Consider the following 21,841-nt stretch of genomic DNA (forward strand, 5'->3'; position numbering starts at 1 on the left):
CCTCCTTCCATGCTGTATTTGCATATTGTACAGCGGTGCAGGGCCATTTTCGTTCTCAAAAAGGAATTTTCAGAAAACGTCAGGTGAGCTGAACTTCTTGTGTAACCAAGGTCAAGTCTGATGCAACTGCAGGGCAGGGCATTTGGAACTTGTGCCATTTGGAATCACTTTTATTTTCCAGTACTGGTATTACCGCGCAATAATGCTACGCCTCGATTTCTGCCGTTGCTTTCTTCATACTCGGTGCTTATTTTTAAATGTGTTACTGATTAAAATCACTCAAGGGCAAACTCAACTATCGTTTGTCATTTTTTTAATCGTGACTTTAAACTGTAAGACCTTCACAATGAAAATTGGCCCACACCACCTGACACGTAAAAAACAAATAATAATGCACATTTTTGCAAATACAAAACTAAAGAGCACCTGCAAAATGTGTGATATAATCAACTTTAATACAGTAAATGTGCACTACACTAATTTCACATTTATGATGATTTAATTACTGCCACACTATCAGCTGGATAAAGATACAATTTGTATCAACTATACTCTTGTCCCATTCACTCAGGAAACATGTAGCTTACTGTAACATACAGCGAACCCCTGCGTATTCGCGGTACGGCATCCGCAAATTCACCTATTGGATACTGCTTTTGTGCTCAGGCCAAAGCAGTTCCAGTACTGCATTCCTTTGGTGCCAAGGAACTATGTTGGAGTGAATTGAGGAGTTTCATTGACACAAAAGTAGTCTTTTGCCACGATCTTGCGGCATCATGGTGCCAAGGAACTAAAGTGGCACTCTACCGCAATCTTGTGGCACCGTTAGACAATTATAATTTTTTCTTTTTTTTAATCCTCCACAGATTTTTCAAACAAAGTGGATAGCACAGGACAAAAAGTACGCTAACTTTCATCACAATCGCAAACTGCTTCTTATCTTATCTTATTGTTGCCCTGCATCATGATGATCTCCGCAGCCAGCATCTGAGGGTCCACCACAAGCGGAAACCTGTCCATGGCCGCGTCCACCAAGTCGGCGCTAAAGATGGCGAGCAGCTTCGTGCGTGTGACCTTTCTCTCCCCCCCGTCAGCGGCGTGCGGGGGAGAGTCCGCACTGATGCACTGATGCACTGGCCCGATGCTGTGATGGAGGTGCCAAGAGGCGGAGTCATGAAGGCAACAGCGGCTTGGTGCACTCCGAGGATGGGAAGTCGGCATCGGATGGTACCGGCCGTGACAGTTCGCCTGTTGAACCTCCATTGATTGATTTTCGATCGAACCTATGCCAGAGTCCAGCTGCTTATGAGAGCCATGATCAGAAGAGCCCAAACTGTTCTTCCCCTTTTTACACGAGGCCTTTTGCTTTGAGCAGTGAATCGCTTTGTCTTTCTTCAAGGAGCTTTTCTCAAGTCCCAGAGTCAACTTCCTCGCCACGTCTTCGACTAATGAGAGGCTTTGGCCAGGGACGGGACTTCTAACAGATGATTTGGGAGCAGCGGGGGGGAGCTTTGCGTTTTCTCGAAGTTCATCAGCAAGCAAGCAATTGGACTGCTTGGCCCGCCCAGGGTGGAGGTATTTACATTTGAGCCCGTAGGTACATTTCTTCCCTGTTAAATGAACACAATGGAGGGTTGGTTTAAAAACATGTACAAACATAGATCGTTGCACTTTTATGACTGCACAGTTTAAAGATGGTACATTCTGTACGGCATTATTTATTATTTCAGGTATAATTATATTCAGGCGTATTTCAGGCAACTCAATGTGCTTCACACAAGCAAAGACACAACACCTAGCAGTTGTAAACAACAGCTAACAACATTCAGAAGCAAAGCAAAGGAAGTGTAGTTTAAAGTGCAAGTCAACCCCCCAAAAAATCTTCACTAGTCTAAACATGGCATTTTGATTACAATTGCGTTTGTGGAATATGAGTAAGAGATACAAGCAACAAAATCAACCCGTTTTTAGCTAGCTCTGAGGGCGGCCATTTTGTCACTTCTATCAACTGAAAATGACATCACACTTGCTCAGGGCTCGGGTAACGACCAATCACAGCTCACCTTTTTTCTGAAACTGAGCCGTGATTGGTCGTTACCTGAGCCCTGAGCAGCTGTGATGTCATTTTTTCAGTCGACAGCTAGTGACAAAATGACCGCCCCCTGAGATGGACAAAAACAGGTGGATGTTACTCATATTCCACAGAAGCAATAATAATCAGAATGACATGTTTACACTAGCAGGGCTGCATAAAATATATTAATCTAAAGAACATTTTTGGGGTTGACCTCCCTTATAAACACATTAACAGATGATAAGTATGGTAAAGTACGGTAAAGAAATAAAAGTAGCTTTCTAAAATTACTAAAAGACGATTCTTTGAAATTGATTTCAAAATGTCGAAAAGACCTTAATCGGCATAACAGCTAAATGCCACTTCACCATGTTTGCTTTGAGGCAAAAAATAAAAATAAATAAGCAAAATAAATAAATAAATAAATAACATTTCAACTTTCCTCACCATAAGGGCATGGAAGTTTTTTCGGTGTCTTCGGGGACCACCGCAGGAAGTTTTCCAGATTCGGACCATCTCTGCCAAGTGGATCATCAGGAACCATGAACCTTCATTTGAGAATAAACACTGCTGTCACTACTACCAACAATAACACATTTTGAGCTTTTCAAGTTGCACAGGTTTACCAGAGACAGTAAAATAACGTAACAGAGATGAAGTAAAGTTTTTGTAAAGCGGAAATACATTTAAACATTTTTTTCAATTATGATAAAGTTTTTCCCCTTTTTTTTAAAAAAAATAAATAAATAAATGAACGAAATTAACGATTCTGAGAACTCACTTGTCATTCACAAAGGAGTACATGAGCAGCCTCTCCTCGATGCAACTCTTCCACTCGGGCTTGTCGATTTGCAGGTCGCGGTAGACGTCGTTGGACACGATGACGCCGCCCGTGTCGAAGGCCAGCTGAACGATGAACTTGTCGTCGTTGCACACCACCCGCTTGTGCCCCACGCGGCGCGACGGCGTGAACGTCAGATACTTCTTCTTTTCCAGATCCGCTAGAATTTTCTGATCTGCGGAGCCGACGCGGCGTGTTAAACACCAAGCTGTTAAATCCACTTTTAAAGGCCCCATAAATCATAATTCTCCAGTCTCTCGTTACACAATCAGATGTCGATGCGAAGCATACGTGACCCTCTCTAATATTCTGCTTGTTTTTACTAGTAGATTTTTTATTTGATGACAGATGACATTTTCACACCTTCACAAAACAAAGAGTGAGACTTTGGGCAAGACAACAATTTTGTTCCAATTAAACATTAGCTGCAGAACAACGCATCTCATGTTTTGTACCATATACGCGTGTGCCAACAATAATTTGACATCAGAGCGCAGCTCACAATTACCATGCGTTCGCAATCAAACATCCTGCCAAGGTTGTGCTGCTCTTAATTCTTTTAGAAATTGCAAGAATACATTTAAAAAAGGAAAACTTAAAGCGGAAGTCAACCGCAAAAATTTCTTGATAATTAATGTGTTCTATGTGCCTCCACTAGTCTAAATACGTCATTTTGATTAATATTGTGTTTGTGGAATATAAGTCAAGCAGCAAAAATCCATCTCATGGGGCGGCCATTTTGTCACCTTCTGTGAACTGATACCATTTAACTCATTCACTGCCAGACATTTTCGGACCCTCTATTACCCTAATGTTTGAAAACAAAATGTGAACAAAAAATTATGAATAAATTCCCGGGATTGAATGGCTGGACTGTGAAAAGACGAATAAATACGTCAATGGCAGTGAATGAGTTAAGCAACTGTGTGGATGAATTTGGATTGGGAAAAGGGCCACTTTTTAACTGCTTGTCATTTAAAATTTCGATAAATCATCACCAATCACTAGGGAAATGTGAATTCGCTCGTTTCCATTGTAGGCCCCTGAATCACATAGACTGGAGTATATATCCTCTAATACAGTTGTCCGAATAATCGAGATACTTTGTTACACTGTGGTGAAAAGTTGGATTAACTGCAGAAAAGAGTTAACCCATTAAGGACGGGAGCGCATAACTGCGTTTCTACCACTAGAGCCGGGAGCGCTGTTGCATCTTTCTACCTTTCAAACCGGGAGAGCGGATACGTCACTGTCCTTTTTTAATCCAATTCTCCGTCTCTTAGCCAATTTAATGCATCAGAATATACACGTGACGGTGTCGCGAGACCGCGGGGGACGTTGTGGAATATTTTCGAGCAGTAGGTATGCTAATGTCGACCGCCCGGAGCTCTGATTACAGTAAGTAACGGCAGTGATACATAGACGACGCGCACGACCAGCGGAACCAGTCGAACGTGACATGAAATGGTTTGTAGACAATGATGATATTGACATCTTTGTAACAGAATAGAGGATGGTAATTACCACTCGATTTTTTTTTAAATTAAAATAGTGCTTCTCTTGACATTATTTTTACATCTTCAATTGAAACAGTAAATAATAATAAATTGTGCCTGTGTGAAAGCCACATGTCTAAGATCTTTAATTCTTTTGGAATTATGTTTCTCTCTGCTACAGGGGCTGAGATATTAATCATTTTCTAAGTGTTGAATTTCTGGGAGAACTTCAAGTTTTCAAGGGTCATTCCAAAGGCGACCGACGGTTTTGGGGAGCTGTTGAGATAGGCGCTTTAGTCGTTAATGGGTTAAGAGTAGGCAGCAATTAAAAAAAAAAAAATCTGTGGTCATCTTACCTGAGATTGGAACATCGGGTCTTGGCTGTTCTTTCCTCCAAGAGGGAACAAACACGGTGATGGCTGTGTGGCCTCGCTCCAGGAAAAAGTCCACAGCCAATTGGATTCCCATACAAGAGAACACTTCCTTGTTCCCATGGCTGATTCGAAAAAAAAACATTTATTTTGATAAGAGTTCATTTTAGGCATGCCACACCGTAAAAATTGCAGCGTGCCACCCATTTCTGATTCTTATGCTCTAATTTTCAAGTCAGTAGACATTAAAATGAAACACACACATACATGGAGGCTGCTGATTACATTGGCTGTACTGCCTTTCTATGACAGAGACTCCCCATGCTTCGCTTCATCTACAAGTGCAAATGAAATTAGTTAATATGGGGCAATAAATCCCCCTGTCAGGTGGCGACACCTGACTTCAACCCTATTGAGAATCGACTGAATTATGTCAATCGTGTATGTTTTTATGAAATACAATGTAATACACATTAGCAGAGCTAGCGGTAGTTTGTCGAAGTTGGTAGTCCGAAATGCTAGCGGAAGCCCGTTTAAAATGATAAACTGACCGATCTATGGGCGATTATTATTTGGTGCGGCCGGACAAAATGGCGGACAAACGGACGGCGGAGGGGTACCCCGGCTTTGAACATTACATTTGCATACCTGTCAAGTTGTACGCTTTCGGCGTAATTTGTACAGGTGGAAAGACCTTTTCAAACATCTACGCCGTGTACATCGTAAATCTGTACGCCCAATGTCAATTTTATTAGAGTTATCCGTTCCTGTTTTTGTCGCCCAACGGAAGTCGCTAAACGTACGGGAGATCTTTCTCCAAGGCCGGAGTTGGCGGCAGTCGTACGTCGTCGTCGAAAAGGGGAGCCCAGTAGCCTCAGCGTCCCCTCGCTCTTCCTCACGCATGCGCACAACACGCCCACGACACAACCTGTCGCAATTGCCATATCATGTTTACTTTTTTTTTTTTTTTTTTTAAACTGACTCCCGATCACGTGACAGCAGCCATTCGAAAAAGCACGTGTAATGTGTAAGATTATATACAGATATGTACGGGCAAATTACAACTTTTTTTAAGATTCAGTACACCACAACATGGTTGACAGGTATGCACTTGTTGTTTTGGGGAAGAAAAGCTGGAATGGATTACTGGCATTTCAATTCATTTGAATAGGAAATGATAGTTTGAGAAACATGAGTTGCGACCATGGTAATGGAACTATTTCAACTAGTATCTCAAGGCAACAAAGTATTTGGGTGAAACCCAAGATCATCTATGGATGTCTGGCGTGCATTACTACAGACAAACTTGTCTGGATCACACTTTTTCTGGAAAACGTCAGCACAAAAGCAAGCCAAGCACTTGGCCAGACGGTAGAATGCAGTCAGGCTGGTTCCTGGGAAATATGTGCTCTGATTTGCATATTCAAGCTTGGACTCCCTTACCTGCACAGACATGCCTGACACACACCCATACATGCACAGCCACTTAAAGGGTAAAATAAAGGGCAAGCGTGTACTCGGTCGTCATTCCTGTAGGTGTCGTATATGCAAAACATGGGTGAACTTTCGCGACTGTGTGGAAATAAGACTACTGCAGAAAGGCAAGAGATTGCGACGTTATGCAACTGCTCATCGCTGCATTATTTTATGATGACATAACACATTACATGTGAGATGAACTCACCGCTTAATTACATCTTTTACAAACAAAACCAGAGTTTTTTTTTTCCACGGTTGCTAAAAGTCCTACGTGGGATTATTGTTGGGGGGGAAAAATATTTTATTGTTTCAGCCTCTTTTTTTATTGTCTTAAACAGTAGTGTGCCGAGCACCTAATTTCAACGAATGGAGGAAAAAAAAAACTGAGTTTGAATTCATCAGTGAGTCTTTCAGAATCAATCCGTTTTGTTTGCAAGTACCGATTTTACATCAGTACAACATACTCTAACATCACAGAACGACTGACGCCAGTTTACACATTACACACACGACCGCAAAAACTTGGCATGTGAGCAAGTGCATGTGAAAAATACACACTGTCCCTTCCAAAGAATGTTTTCTCCTTTACCACAATGACAATACATTTGGAATTTGATTTTTTTTTTTTTTTTGGCCAGAACTTTTTTTTTTTTGCTTGAACTCAGTAATAATAATACTTCACATTTAGAAATCAGGATTATTTCAGCGAAATTTAAATTAGCACTGGAATGTAGCTAAAATGAAAGAACGCTTGACAATTTGGCAGTAAAAAAAAATGGAGTTCTCACCTCATGGCAACATTACTTCCATCTATGACAATGGGCCTCAGAGCGTCGTCGTCATTGCTGCCCTCCTTTTTCTTTTGAAAAGGAAGCGACAAAGTCCCGGTGGGCTCTGTGGACCGGATGTCGTTTTTGGTAACCGGCACCGATAAGGCGGTCGCGGCCCCCTGCCGGGCCCTCAGGTCGGCTCTCATCCGTACCAACTCGCCGAGAACTTGATTTCGGTCCGTTTTGGGGCCGTACATTTTGAGCACAGCTTTGACCTCCGCCGTGGAGTAGCCCAGCTTGTGGAAGAAATCCAGCTGGGCTTCAAGGTGGCGAGGGGTCAGAGACGGCTCAGGCTCGTCTCGAGAACGCGTGCATCCGGTGGGCTCCATCGTGTCACAGACCGGACGAGATGAGAGGACCCATCCAAGTAGAATTTCTTTCTGACTATAGGGGAGTGGAGTCCACGCATGTGTAATTTAAATGTTCATCTTCTCTTCCTGGGTGCAGCCTCTTCATGTTCCACCTGTTGTAAAAAATAGCAGAACACTTATTTCAAATTCAAGAACGTTTATCATGGTTAAGACAGTCATTTATGAAAAGAAAATTGAAAATTTGACCTATAGCTGATAATAACGTTAAAAAAAAAAAAAGTAGGAAGAAGTCTATATGCTCCTACCCACTTATCTGTATTTCATTATCAATATAAACATTATGAATATTCACACTACTACCAATACATACACACAGAATGCACTTAATAGTCAGTACGCTTTCTTATCATCCTATGTAGCAATATGTAACATATTATTCATAATATACATTAACTTTCCGTGTACCATTAACCTATTAAGATAATATAGTTAATACGCATGTCAATCATAAACAATATAACTTTGAGATTTCCAGATTGCCATTTTGTTGTCAGGTATTGACCACAGGAATTTGATTTTATTTACACCTTCTATTTGTACTTTTATTTTATTGCTGGATTTGAACTGTTCACATATTTGTTTCGCCGTCCTTAAATTGATTGATCATTTGTTAAAGTTTTTATCAAACATTATTTTTACTTTGCTGAGTTTTGAGGTAATCAATGAACGTAACCACATTATTACTGTCATCTACAAAAAACACACATTTTAATAATTGGGGGAAATTGCTTGGAGAAAAGACAATAAAAGCTTTTGAATGACTTGTCAGAGTGGTAGTCACTTAAAACAATGGGAACATTATAGCAATTCAAGTGCAAAACTGAATTGAATTTCTCCAAAATGTCTGATCGGCAACAGCAATAAACAGGCAGTGTTAAATTAAAACATCTCTACCGGTGCCAAAAGCTGAGCAAGATGTGTCTTCCAAATTTGATTTTATTACATAAAAGACTAGGTAGGTGTGCCTAATAAAGTGTCCAGTCTGTTTATACACTCCTGTCAAACTAACAATCAGTAATGCGATAAAAGAACAGCAACAAAACCATGGGGAAACCTGGAAGAAGTGTTACTTTATCAGATAAAACAGAGCAAACGGTAGGTACACACTGAGAAACATACAACAGACATTTATTAAGTGGCATTCTCGTATCCACGCGGTAGGCGCTGCGTCCACCTGTTCAAAGACGGACTAACCTTATGAGACAAGTCCTGAAAACTGCACACGAGATCTTCAGTAAAACTTCGTTTCCACGTCAAATTCCAAGATTCCGTGCCCTTAAAGACGAAAGTGATTCAGTTGCTTTGTGTTCTGATGAAAGGATCATGAAGGGAACACTTTTCTTTCGCAACCTACTTGCATTCAATTTCCTTGACTGCTCTCTACTGCACTCTGTTGACAAGAACGAGAATTGCTTCAGGATAAAAAAAAAAAAGCCAAATAACGTGATCAGTGAGGGTTATTACATTTTTACGATCTGTTTGGTTAATCAGTGTTTTTAGACAGTGACTTTAACTAAATGTTCTATGTATTTTCAACTTCAGGCTCAAGCTGTGTCTTTTTTTTTCAAACACAAGGGGAAAACACTTTTCAGATATATGTATATGTATATATATATATATATATATATATATATATATATAATATATATATATATATATATATATATATATATATATATATATGTATATATATATATGTATATATATATATGTATATATATGTATATATATATATATATACATATATATATATATATGTATATATATATATATATATATATATATATATATATATATATATATATATATATATATATATGTATATAAATGTATAAATATATAAATAAAAAGATATATAAATATATTTTAGATATATAAGAGAGAGAGAGAGAGAGAGAGAGTGAGAGAGGGATTCTAATTTCTGGAGACTCTTTAACTTTACTGATAAGACAATATCAGCCATCCATATGTTTTTGCAATCAAAATGTTTCCCTATAGTCTAATTGCATTGCATTAGGCCCTATCCAGGATATGTCGTCATCGCGCGCCGGCCAATGAGGATGAGCGTGGTTGGCTGTGGCTGATCCTCATCCTGACCACCTGTTGCATCTTAGTGTTTTCTGCAGAGGCATGCATAGATAAGAGCATGGGGAAAAGCCGAGGCGCGCTACAGAAAACGTCCTCAAAAAATATTCCCCACAACTCAAACGTCCAAGTAGTTGAATTGTCTGTAGACGGACTTATTTTGCAGGATGTCTATGAGAACTCTCCCCCTGGTTTTCATAAACCTGGGAGGGGAGATGCTTTACATACTGGACCAACGCCTGCACACTCACAGCACTTCTGAGGACAACTCTGGGAAGGGTAAGTTGAAGACTTTTGCCTCTTTGCTGCCAGTCTTTCCAGCTATTTCGCCTTCATATAGTATGCAAAACATTTTAAGCATCTTTATATTTTGGAGTGTGTAATAATTGTTTTTCATCTTTTTTTTTTTCTTTGGAAAGCGGCAGGAGTGTGGTCTGAAAATGACAGAAAAAGAGGTACAGGCAATACGCTAAAACGGGTTCACTAGATTTAGCTTGGGCGGCTGGAAATTTATATTAGCTACATATGGGCGTGGAGTTCACCAGAGCCTTGACGAGACCACTGGAATTCACTTTCACTCCATGGCGATATTATGGAGATGGTGGTTGTTGTTCAAAACAATGGTGGCCACACAAAAGAGTGTAGCCGCAAATTGGCTTTTTTTTTTCAATTAAGGGTGTACTCACTTTTGCTTCGACAATGACTGTGTATTATAAGGGCACAGTAGTTCTACATTTTTTTTAAGTACACTAACAACTTTACAATGTACCAAAGTGTAGTTTCTCCAGTTTTGTTCCATGAAAATGTATTATAAAATATTATGACTACCGGTATACGATCACAAACTGTGTTTTCGTCCCTCCCCGTTGACAGTGTTGAACGACATTGTGGGGACCATGTTCAGTAAAGCCTTCATGGATGAACTTCTGAAACCTCAGCTGCTGTATTCACACAGGACAATGAAAGTCGTCCTAACTCGCTTGGCGCACGTCTCGATCATGAAGCTTAACACGGACAGCATGGAGAAGGTAACAGGAAACCACTCGGAACACCAAGGCGAGCGACGATTACAATAATGAACCGTTCAATGGATACCTCTGACAGGACGAATGACAACCGATCGTGAACACGAATGAGCAACAGAAAGTAGCATTGGGAAAAAGGTGCGCACTTCCCACGTTTCACGTATGTTTTGACTATTTTCAAACAGCTCTACGAGTTGATGCTCATGGCATTCAAGTATCAAGTCTTCCTGTGTCCGCGCCCTAAGGACCTGCTGCTCATCTCGTACAATCACATCGACACCATCAGGGAATTTGTGAAGGACACTCCTGCCGTTGCAAACAAAGTGGACGAGACTCACAGGAAGATCATCGAGGTAGGACTGATCCAGTCGGTCTAGAAAACACTCAATTCCACTTCACTGACGCCCGGAAGAGATGAAAATCTGTGACATAGAGAAAGGACATAACACAGTTAAAAACGTATTAAAACACAATTAAACCGATTAAAACCCACTTTTGAAGGTATTTTTTTAACATCTGTTCTCACACTCACTCGTTCGTGACACACAGTGTGCCTGCTTCAAGCGCTCTGTTTAAGTGGAAGTCAACCCAAACATTATTGCGAATATGTTCTATGCAGGCCAGCTAGTTGAAACAAAGCATTACGATTAATATTGCATTTGTGGAGTATGAGTTAAGCAGCAAAATCCACCTATTTTTAGCCATCTCAGGGGCGGCCATTTTGTCACTTCTGTCAACGGAAAATGACACCACAGTTGCTTAGGGCTCAGGTAACGACCATTCACAGCGCACCTGTTTTCTGTGATGTCATTTTCCGTCGACAGAAGTGACAAAATGGCCGCCCCATGAGATGGCTAAAAACGGGTGGATTAACTCTTATTCCACAAATGCAATATTAATCACAATGCCTTGTTTCACGTAGTGGGAAACTGTCATATTAAACTTTGGAGAATTAAACACTGTATATTAAAAAATATTCTACCAAATCATTTAATTTTGCCCCTAGCTTAATGCTAACAAATATAATTCGAAAGACAGGACTTGTGAGTGTCCCTACTTTGCGGGTTTCACCTACTCGCCGAGGCAAAAATGATAGCGGTATTATTTTGGCACGATCTTGTAGCATTTTAGTGCTAAGGAACTATGTAGAACTAAGTTGAGGAGTTTCATTTCAACAAATGTTGAGCTTTGCCGGAATTTTGTGGCATCTCTAAGCAATTATAAACATTTTGCAGGGCTTTAATTACTCATGGATTTTCCCTATACTGTACTATGATTGCCTCCATAGCTACCAATTGACAGTATGTAACATTGATGACATCTCTTTTCAATGTAGATATACTCGTCTATGACTGCAGGCGAATTCCAGCTTCTCCGACAAACGCTGCTCACATTCTTACAGGACACACACATCCGCGTGAGTCTCATGCTATTGTATTCAACGCTGTGAACAACTGGAATTAAAAAACTGCGTCATTCATCCGCTGTCTTTTCTCATTCAGGTGTCCATTTTCCTCAAACACAAAATGCAGAATCCCAACGGGCGTTTCGCCCTGTCAACCTCGGGCCCAGTGCCTCAAGGAATGGATGTTCCCGGGGTCATTAGGTGACAACGTATTGTTTTACTGGAGAATTATGTCGCTTTTCGTCGGACTGTTGATCTATAACATTCCCATCATGTCTGTGTAGGATATTTGACAGTAAGGGACGAGAAACGCGACAAAGTCGCTTCCCATCGGGGGGGAGTTACAGCCGCCCTATAAAAGATGCATCATTTGGCCTGCATGGAGACCGAGTCATCAAACTGGGCGTGAACATGTTGTGCACCTATTAGCATGTTTTATCACCCTTTCTTTTTTTTAAATTATTATTATGCTATATGTGCAGCTATGCGCTAACACTTTTTTTTGCTGTGTTTTATCAATTAAAGGTACAGTGTAAATCTTGTGAGGGAATCATCCAAAGTTCCCTCAGTGACGGTAATATAACAGTTTATATATACAGTTTAGTATGTCATTCTACTGTCTGCTATAAATGCTTTTCTTATCTTCATCATGCCACAGACAGAAACCTCTCCCAACCCGTTGGCTAAAGAGGAACTCAATCTACTGGCCCGCCTGATGGGCACTGTTGAGATTGAGAACGTGTCCGGCACTGAAACTGGCTTTCAGATCAACCTGCTCGCTGCTGCCCAAGAAGAGGACGAAGGGTGCGCGTTTTATTTCTGTTATTTCTCCATGATGTTTTTGTTTCATTTGAATTTTATTCTGTTTAATAGGGCAGCTTCAGGTGGAGCTGCGGAGTCATTTGAAGTGATAAATATACAAGCCCTGCAGGTAAATATGCACATCCTACGTGGGTTTCTGGAACTGCCACATGGCAGAATTTTTTTTTTTTTCAATTTCAGGATGAACATTCCGCAACTCAGCTGGCTCAAATCGCCAGCCTTTTTGTAGAAGAAGAGGAAACGCCAGATAATTTGAACAGCAACAAGGGAGATGACCTGCTGGCTATGATGGATGACCTTGGACCCTTGTGACATGTTAATTCTAGCTCCAAACCACTCTCCGCTGGAGTGCATCCCAGCTAAATAAATTATGAAGTAAATTATTTTAAGAAAGATCTAAATGTATTGCTGTTCACACTATTCTTTTAAAATACTTAATAAACAAAACATTTTTGATGATTATTGCTGCTTGGCATTACCTCCTTTGGAAAACAGCTAAAAACTATTTTTAAGACGATCCACTGAGGTTCTGTCAGTAGCCTGCAGGAGGCAGTGTCGTTATTTGAATAGAGGTATGTGACGTTAACGTAAGTCATCACGTTACTTGTCCTGTACCCGGAAGTGTATTGCACTCTCCCGCGAAGATGTTTTCTGTGTGTATTTTTCAAATGGATTAAAAACGCAAGGTAAATATTTCATATTGAACACACATCGATCGTTAAATATTTATTTGTAGTTGCACCTTTTCGCTGCATAGTTTAAATCGAAGTCACCGCAATCCCGTGTAGAAATACTGTTTGTTGCAGTGGTTCTCAAACTTTTTACACCAACTAAAATTTTTTTTTAAAAATACTAAGCGCTCCATAACCGCTGTCATGACCAACAATAAAATGCAGGAGTGCAAGAGGCCCAAGTGTTCATTATAATTTTTAAGTACAGGGAAATTTACGTACTGTACTTAAATTCCATTAAAATGCACAATGCACATACCGGTACATAGTTTCTTTATGCAAAGTGTACTCGATGCATACACGACTCCTAAAAAGTTAGGCGTTTTTTAGATTTTGTGTGAAATTTCAGGTTAACCTTTACAAGGCAACTTAATTTGACTTTAACTAAACGTTTGAATGCACATGCTCAACTTTTAAATGTCTCTGAACTTTTTGTAAAACTTGTCCCCCTCAAGCAAAGAACTGAACGGCAAAAAGTGTTTCTGATATTGTTACGACCAGTAGTGAAAGCCTGACTGCTAACCACTATGCCTACATTGCTGCCCATGTTTGAAACAACTTCAGTTAAATAAATACTAAAGCTGCACTGAAGATGATCTGGCTATGCCAGTGCTGTTTGGCTCAAGAAGTGTTTACACATCCCTCTGCTTTTAAATGAAAGAGCACAGCCAACCTTGAGGCTTCTTGCAGGAGGCCATGGAGTCAGAGAGGACTGAGGGCCCGCTGTTAAGCCAAGCGGAGAGTTTCAGCTCCATCCGGGAGCGCACCATCGCAGAGAACAGCATGGTGGTGCTGCTGCAGGGCCTGCGAGGTGAGGTGACCACGGTGGACCTGAGGAACGAGAGCACAGCACGGGGCCGGGTGGTCAACGTGGACGCGTTCATGAACGTACGCATGGAGGAGGTGCTCTATCGCGACGGCAAGGGGCGCCTCACTAAGCTGCAGGATCTCTTCGTCACCGGTAGAAACATCCGCTACGTTCACATCCCCGACCACGTGGACATCATGAAGACTATACAGGGTCAGTTGGCAAAGATCCACCGTGTCCGCAACTTTGGCAAAGAGGGCGGAGGCAGAAAGGAATTTGCCAAGAAGAAAAATTAAACGAACTCTGTCCCAACGCCACGCCACGGAGCTGCTCTAGTTTATTTCTGATGATGTGGCTTTACGTATCATTATAGAAAATAAAGCCTTACTAATATTGAATACGGATGATTTCATTTTTTTAAATTATATTTTGATGTTTTTTTAAATGAAAATATCTTGAGGGCTTGAGCTTCAATATTTACTCAAAGAAATAGTTGCCTTCAATTAGTGCTTCAATGGGCATGTCTGTTAATTGCATTTTTAACCCTCCTGTTACATTGTGGGTCAAATTGATCCATTTTCGTTTAGTTTAAAACTCTAGAAACCATTTTTAAATAACATTTCTCCAAATGTTTAATTTATGAGGTACAGTGGATATAAAAAGTCTACACACCCTTGTTCAAACACCAGGTTGTAACATGAGCCCTAAATAAATAATTTAAAAACATTTCCAACATTAATGTGACCTATTACCTGTACAACTCAATTGAAAAAAAGATTAAATCATTTGGAATGGGGAAGTAAAAATAAACAACTGAAATAATGTGGTTGCACGTGTGCACAATTGAAATAATTGATCTTGTTTTTTTAATATCACAAACACATGGCATGTGAACAGGGGTGTGTAGATTTTCTTTTCTATTCACTGTATGTTAAAATGAAAGTCAACCCCAAAATGTTCTTTACAATAACATGTTCTATGCGCCTCCAGTCGTCTCAACACGGCATTCTGATTAATATTACATTTGTGGAAAATGAGTTAAGCAACAAAATCCACCTGTTTTTAGCCATCTCAGGGAGTGGCCATTTTGTCATTTGCTGTCGACTGGAAATGACATCACAGTTGCTAAGGCAGCAGCCAATCACAGCTCACCTGTTTTATGAAACGGAGCCATGATTGGTTGTTACCTGAATGACTGTGATATCATTTTCAGTTGTGTGACAAGTGACAAAATGGCCGCCACCTGAGATGTACAAAAACAGGTGGATTTTACTTAGTTATTAAAGTGGAAGTCAACCGAAACATATTTTTTTCAAGAATATGTTCCCAGCAGGCCGACTAGTTGAAACACGGCATTCCGATTAATTTTGCGTTTGTGAAATATAAGTTCAGCAGAAAAATGCACTCGTTTTTAGCCATCTCTGGGGCGGCCATTTTGTCTTCTGTCGACTGAAAATGACATCACAACTGCTCACAACGACCAATCACGGCTGACCTGTTTTCTGAATCTGAGCCGTGATTAGTCATTGTGAGCGGTTGTGATGTCATTTTCAGTCGACAGAAGACAAAATGGCCGCCCCCAGAGATGGCTAAAAACGAGTGGCTCAACACTTATTCCACAAACGCAATATTTATCAGAATGCCCCGTTTCAACTAGTGGGCTTGCTAAGAACGTATTCTTGAAAAAAAAATGAATGTGTTGACTTCCACTTTAAAGGTGTTTTTCTTTGATATAATTAAACATGCAGACCACGAATATTTTTGAGTGTACCATAGAAACAAATGTAAACACTGCCTTCCACTATTTGAGTGCAAGCTCCAATGAACTACATCTTTTTCTGCCAACAAAGAACTTAACGTCCCTCGATAAGGTACATTTTACCTCAAGTAGGAAAAGTTTTCCTATTACAGCACAAAAGCCCTTTGTAAGTAGAAATATTACAATGAGGAGAGAGGGCGGACCTGTCCACTGTTTGCTCTCGCTCACGGGCGTTAAGTCCTTTCTGGCGCGCGCCACACAGCCCATCTGTCTGTGAAATCAGTTGGTGAGTGCCGGGGCAAAAAAAAACCAAAGCAGTTGTGTTTCCACGGCTTGGAGCTCAGCGACATTCCTGCCGAGTGCATGGCTGACTTGTCAATCACTCCGGCTGCATCCAGTACGCGGGATGGTCCCGTGGAAAAGGAGCGGTGGCGGCCGGTGAAGGGAAGAGAGTGTTTCCCTTGGAAACTGCTGGTCCCACTGTCCTCCCAATACACAATCCTGAGTGGGAATTTGAGGAATTTGCAAGAAGGGCAATGTTATTCCTGCCGGGTGTCAGGAAGAGGGCAGGCCTGACAAAACACAGATGCAGCTGGGACACATCAGGCCCACATCGAAGGATGTCATTTCAAACTTAAATCCAAGGAACCTTTTGGGAATGTCCCTCCGAACATTTGGATCATTGTTTTGGATGTGGCCTCCGTGTGTGTTTTTAGTCATTTTTTCCTCCTCCTGGCTGTTTACTTTCAAAGTAACCTTGAGATTGTGCAAATGACAAAAGGCCACATAATGAATGCTTACGGTTGATGCCGAGCCACATCAACCGCGTTGCTGAACTCGGAATAGAACTTGACGCGGGTTCAATGGCGTAAACAATCATTTCACGATACACAGTCTCCTCATTCGCGTTCCAATTGGAAATATGTAGACACCATCTGCGTTATAAGACAGACCGCTTGGAATGCACTTAATGATGTCCTCGCTGCGAATGGCAAACTCGAATGCACAGATTCGCTTGAGGAAAAAGCCACAGTCACTTTTCAACACAATGAGCACGCACCAGCTGCTGTTGACCACAGCTCACGCACAGACACTCCCACGCAGAATGTTTGGATCACCAACTACATAAAGTGCAAAGCAGCACAAAGTTAAGTAGAAAACTATTCTATTTCTGGGCAGTAATTCGGATCCCTTCTGGACTACATGTTCTAAATTACCTTCCACGTTTAATCAAACAACACCACCTGTTCGCCTGAGCTACTCCAGGCTCGTGGAACACACCCTGGGACGGCACAGCTTTTTCTCTCCCTTCCTCGATTAAAATACAAAGAGCTCAATTAATCCGCAAGTAAGCAGCAGCAGCAGGGCCCGGTGCCCAAAACAGTCGACAAGCTATTTCCTGTTCCACCCTCCTGGCTCTCCAGTGAACAGACTTGCGGTGTGTTTTGCAACCAGCAGTGAGCGGACACATCACCTCACTCTGGTCAGCACGGGACAGCAACTTGGAAGCGAGTGTGGGTTGCTTTGTGTGTGTTTCTACCTGCGGGGGAACACACGAGGACTCGTTTTGAGGGCGGAGGAAGGATTTCAGTTTCATCAGGAGTGTAAGTGGCTCGGTGTCCTCCCACTGAACACGAGTGGGAGTGGATGTTAGGACTCGGGGAGCTCCAACATCATCTCTTTCCTGGCGGCTGGCGTCGTCTCACTGGTTTCCTGTGGGGGAACAATGACATCTTTGACATCTTCACTGGGAATTTAGTCGGAGACCACAGACGCTCAACGGGGACCACGGTGAGTGATCTGCTGAAGCGTTTTAAAGTTGATTTCCAAGTGTGGCAAACACATCCTGGACTGAAGCAGAGTTACCGATTCAACTCTTGCACTTGCATAAAGGTGAAAAAGTGCAGATGTAGAGAGTAAAAGTAAAGGCAGAAAAATAGATACTCAAGTACAGATGCCTGAGAAATCTAATTTCCATCATTTTTCTAGGCTGCTTATCTGGTTAAGCTCGGGTCAGAGTATCTCAGATGACTTCAGGCAAAAGGCTACATAGACACAGACAACCATTCACACTCGCACTTTCAAGGGGTACTGCGCTGCCTGCATGCAAGTCAAGTGACTTGCCATGCAAAATTTATGAAAAAATATGATGCAGTGATAAAAAAAAAAAAATGCATTTGAGGAAGATTTATCCATCTATTGGTTTTAAATAGCGCTTGCCCATTTTGAGGTTTTCTGCATGTTAGTGTATATTTACTGTAATTATTAGCATTTGTAGCGTTTGGGGTCTTTCATTAAAGTTGCACTGATTTTTAATTTGCTTATAAATTGAATAGAGGACTGTATCAAATAAGATCCCCTCGCCTGTTTCGTTAATGTTCCTCATTGGTGCCACAACACTTGCTTGTAAAGGCAACTAGGAAACCAACACGCGAAGTGTTCAAGTAATTTCCCACGAGTGTTTTTTATTAATACCCCGGCCCTTCTAGTCCGTTGTTGAAAACGAGATTGATTGCTGTAGAATAAGAAGACTTGTTGTCAGAGCCTCCAGCTTTCATTTTAAATGGGATTATCCGGGCAGGAAATGTGGGAGGGTTGAGCCGGGGTAGGTTTTATGGGGTTCACATAAACAGCTACAGCTGCCGCCTATCGGTGCGCAGAGGTTAAGTCAAGACGCTATTTGGGCTAGCATGGAAAAGCTGGCTGTTTCATTTGTCTGCCCGACGCTGTATAAAAATGGACATTTGTCTCCGTCTGGTATTTGTGCAAAGCGCTTCCTGCTCGGATAACCACAAACTGCCTGTTTGTGCCACTCGGCATAAAAATACACTTGTTGAGGGAACAACAAAAATGTGTTTTACATGCTACATTGGAGACTTTATAGTAGATGTGCAGGAAACTGTGATTACTTTAAAAGCAAAAGTTGGAAAAGTTAAAAGTTGGATATTTTGGGGATAACTATCAGAACGTGAGGCAGGGTGCTATCTTAGCTTAGCGCAAAAATAAATGTTTGCAAGTCTTTAATATTGTCTAAAAAAAAACTTTCGCGCCATGAATTCAACTATATCCATCCCTGATGTCAAGAATATTACTCCTTTTTCTACAATGTTAGCGTCAAGTAACAAGTCTGTTGGCACAGTAGCTTATTAAATTTAGCAGTTCACTATTTCATTGTTATTCTTAGGTGGTGTGATAAAGTCACCGATTTTAACCAAACAGAAAGTGAAGAAAAAGTGCAATGCCTTGGAAAAATTGCATGTTGGGATGGTTCTCAGTTTTCTGTGTGTGTTAAATGAAGGTTTAAGGAATAAAGTTGTTGACCAGCAATTACTGTGATAATGCCAGAACACTGTAATCATGCAAAGTTTTTTTGTGGGGGTCTGCCAAGAGTCATCAGGATAAAGATCAGGGTGGGTGAGTGAGTCGAGCTGCCTGATGGCAGCAACTGGAACAAGGGTAGAATTTTACTCTCCTGGGAGGGAAAGCACAAGAGGCAAAACATTTTGGCTCCCATGTATGTTATTTTAATGATATGGGCATTGTGAAGGGCTGGGAAATCAGGCATCATGTTTACATTCAACTTAACTGTAACCGTGGGACTGTTGAGTAATGGTGGTATTTACATTATCCCCCAATTTGGAGCGAAAAGTAGTTGCTGAGAAAGCGCCTCAGTCAGCAGACAAAATCCATAATCACTGTTATTGGATATATTTTAAAAAACCTTGTGAGAGCTGTCATGGCACTGTTGCTGTGTTAAACAAGAGCCAAAGTGTGTAGCTGTTTGACTCCGGAAACTGGAAATGAGTCCCCTCGGGCACTGATGTCATCAATATAAACATCCCCATTAGTTAAGGCCCATGTCGCTGCTCAAGGCTGAATATAAACACAATGGTTCCTGGTGCTGCCCGGAATGTCTATTCCCGGGTTAAAAGTTGCTCAAAGAGTGTGACCTTCTAACTCTTTGTATGTGATTTTATCTGACAGGGGCCGAGGGTCGTGGCATTCACCGTGTAAAAAGAAAGATCCTGGAGATGCTCGAAACTTCAAGCCCCTGTTAAAAGCGGAATGGAGCCTATTAGGAAAGACATGGAGCTGCTCAGTAACAGCATGGCAACATATGCGCACATCAAAGGTAATGTCTCAGAATGTTCTATAAAAAACTGTCGCGATACTATTTTAACGAGGAAGTAAACCCAAACATATTTTTTCAAGAATATGTTCTATGCAGGCCCTCTAGTTGAAGGCATTCTGATAAATATTGCGTTTGTGGAATAAGAGTTAACCCACCCGTATTTAGCCATCTCCGGGGGCAGCCATTTTGTCACTTTCTGTCTACTGAAAATGACATCACAGTCTTTCAGGGCTCAGTTAACGACCAATCGCAGCTCACCTGTTTTCTGAAGCCGACGACTGATTCTGAAGGCCCGTCACTGTTTAGATTGACATGGCAACAGAAGCAGGCTAAAATCTGATTGGACAAAAACAAGTAATGGCATTTTTGACTTATGTCTGTCTCATATAGCCAACCCAGAGAGCTTCGCCCTCTACTTCATGATGGGCGTTTGTTTGGGCCTGCTCATGGCGCTTTGCCTGCTGGTGGCGGGCATCACCTGCAGGTCGCGCCGCCGCATCGGCAGGCCCGCTCCGTGCCCCGAGAGGAGGCAGCCGAAGGAGTCCAGCGAGGAGGACGAAGAGGCGGAGGATGAGAGCATGGCGGAGGAAGAGGAGGAGGGGAGCCGCAAAATGACTCTGGTGCCGATGGACCAGCGAAGCACGCAGTCCAACGGCACCCTGAAGAGCGTCGACGTGTTCGCCTCGGTCGAGGAGCTGGAGAAGGCCCGACGTCTGGAGGAGAGGGAGCGCATCGTCAGGGAAATATGGAGGAACGGACAACCCGATATCTTGGTCACGGGGACCGGCACTATTGGACGGGTCCATTACCACTAGTGTCCGGAACAGCTGCGTCCAAACATTTGGAACTAACACTTAACCTAATGCAAATCTGAGCATCCTTAAAACTCAGTGCAGCTCCGCTTACCTTTTGGGTTAATAGCAACGGCGTCGCACCAATGTAAGATGTGGACGTTTCTGCATGAAAGTGTCTCCATATGGTCGTGTTTCAGCCAGAGTAGTCACTTGAAAGTGGATGTGGATCTTAGCCAAGCCTACCTGATCATGAGTGGAGAAACTCAGCCACGTTGTTACATAACAGTGAGTTACATTTTCAGAAATATTGATAGTTGGTCAGAGATAATTGTACGTTTTTAAATAAAATGCTTTCATGGTTATATTAATCACAACCCATTGTGCTACACCGTCACAACAATAAAATCAACCTGGGGAATTTGCTTAAAGTCCGACATATTAATTCATTAGGTTTGAGAAGTTCTGGGTAGCCCTTATATGGACATCATAAAATAAAAAGGGGTCAATAAACATTAAGACCACAACGTTTCCAAAAGAGGCACTTTCTGGGTTCATTTCTCCCAACAGGGACTTCCTGCCAAATTTTCCCAGTATTCCCGCCGGCTGGTGTCACTGACCCTAAACGCTCCCGTGTTTCTCTTTCCACACAATTCCCAGCAGCCGCCCAACAACGTGGCTCTCTAGTAAATACACATCTGTTCAGCTCTATGAAAGAGCCATTGAGTTTAGTTATACTGTCCATGTGTCGAGCTTCCCAGAGTGGATCCGAGCGACGTCTGGAGAGGGAGTCGTTTTCTGTAGACGTCCCCTCCGACCAT

At 41.7% G+C, this 21,841-nt stretch overlaps 4 protein-coding genes and 1 long non-coding RNA gene across 8 annotated transcripts; 4 read left to right on the forward strand and 1 right to left on the reverse strand.

The window, feature by feature from the left end:
* Nucleotides 1-296: 296 nt before the first annotated feature.
* Nucleotides 297-20,490, reverse strand: zc3h12ab (zinc finger CCCH-type containing 12Ab). 2 transcript variants are annotated; one of them, XM_086014596.1, is made up of 11 exons: nt 20,385-20,490; nt 17,638-17,810; nt 14,204-14,361; nt 10,911-10,994; nt 8,817-8,852; nt 8,657-8,737; nt 7,050-7,554; nt 4,768-4,907; nt 2,856-3,090; nt 2,522-2,622; nt 297-1,610 (listed from the first exon to the last, which is right to left on the reverse strand). In XM_086014596.1, exons 7-11 carry the CDS (start codon nt 7,418-7,420, stop codon nt 937-939), a joined length of 1,521 nt encoding a protein of 506 aa, XP_085870722.1. In that variant the 5' UTR covers nt 7,421-7,554; nt 8,657-8,737; nt 8,817-8,852; nt 10,911-10,994; nt 14,204-14,361; nt 17,638-17,810; nt 20,385-20,490; the 3' UTR covers nt 297-936. The 2 variants fall into 2 exon arrangements, with proteins under 2 accessions (XP_085870722.1, XP_085870723.1); XM_086014597.1 differs by lacking the exons at nt 14,204-14,361; nt 17,638-17,810; nt 20,385-20,490 and adding an exon at nt 11,264-11,281.
* Nucleotides 997-2,838, forward strand: LOC147132417 (uncharacterized). The gene is made up of 2 exons (XR_015082083.1): nt 997-1,593; nt 2,528-2,838. It is a non-coding gene; the product is annotated as an uncharacterized LOC147132417 (long non-coding RNA).
* Nucleotides 9,542-13,255, forward strand: oscp1a (organic solute carrier partner 1a). 3 transcript variants are annotated; one of them, XM_086014599.1, is made up of 11 exons: nt 9,542-9,826; nt 9,973-10,002; nt 10,421-10,575; nt 10,758-10,925; nt 11,909-11,989; nt 12,075-12,178; nt 12,262-12,390; nt 12,503-12,551; nt 12,636-12,781; nt 12,851-12,908; nt 12,980-13,255. In XM_086014599.1, exons 1-11 carry the CDS (start codon nt 9,715-9,717, stop codon nt 13,109-13,111), a joined length of 1,164 nt encoding a protein of 387 aa, XP_085870725.1. In that variant the 5' UTR covers nt 9,542-9,714; the 3' UTR covers nt 13,112-13,255. The 3 variants fall into 3 exon arrangements, with proteins under 3 accessions (XP_085870725.1, XP_085870726.1, XP_085870724.1); XM_086014598.1 differs by having other exon boundaries at nt 9,544-9,826; nt 9,967-10,002; XM_086014600.1 differs by lacking the exon at nt 9,973-10,002.
* lsm10 (LSM10, U7 small nuclear RNA associated) lies at nt 13,342-14,736 on the forward strand. Its single transcript, XM_086014605.1, has 2 exons — nt 13,342-13,485; nt 14,221-14,736. The coding sequence occupies exon 2, from the start codon at nt 14,227-14,229 to the stop codon at nt 14,632-14,634; it is 408 nt and encodes a 135-aa protein (XP_085870731.1). The 5' UTR covers nt 13,342-13,485; nt 14,221-14,226; the 3' UTR covers nt 14,635-14,736.
* On the forward strand, nt 17,555-21,451 carry eva1bb (eva-1 homolog Bb (C. elegans)). The gene is made up of 3 exons (XM_086014604.1): nt 17,555-17,888; nt 20,082-20,229; nt 20,620-21,451. Exons 2-3 carry the CDS (start codon nt 20,163-20,165, stop codon nt 21,042-21,044), a joined length of 492 nt encoding a protein of 163 aa, XP_085870730.1. The 5' UTR covers nt 17,555-17,888; nt 20,082-20,162; the 3' UTR covers nt 21,045-21,451.
* The last annotated feature ends 390 nt before the right edge of the window (nt 21,452-21,841 follow it).

The sequence above is a fragment of the Filicampus tigris genome, chromosome 18, assembly GCF_054856515.1.
Source record: "Filicampus tigris isolate MCC_2025a chromosome 18, RoL_Ftig_1.0, whole genome shotgun sequence".
NCBI classification, from domain to species: Eukaryota; Metazoa; Chordata; class Actinopteri; order Syngnathiformes; family Syngnathidae; genus Filicampus; species Filicampus tigris.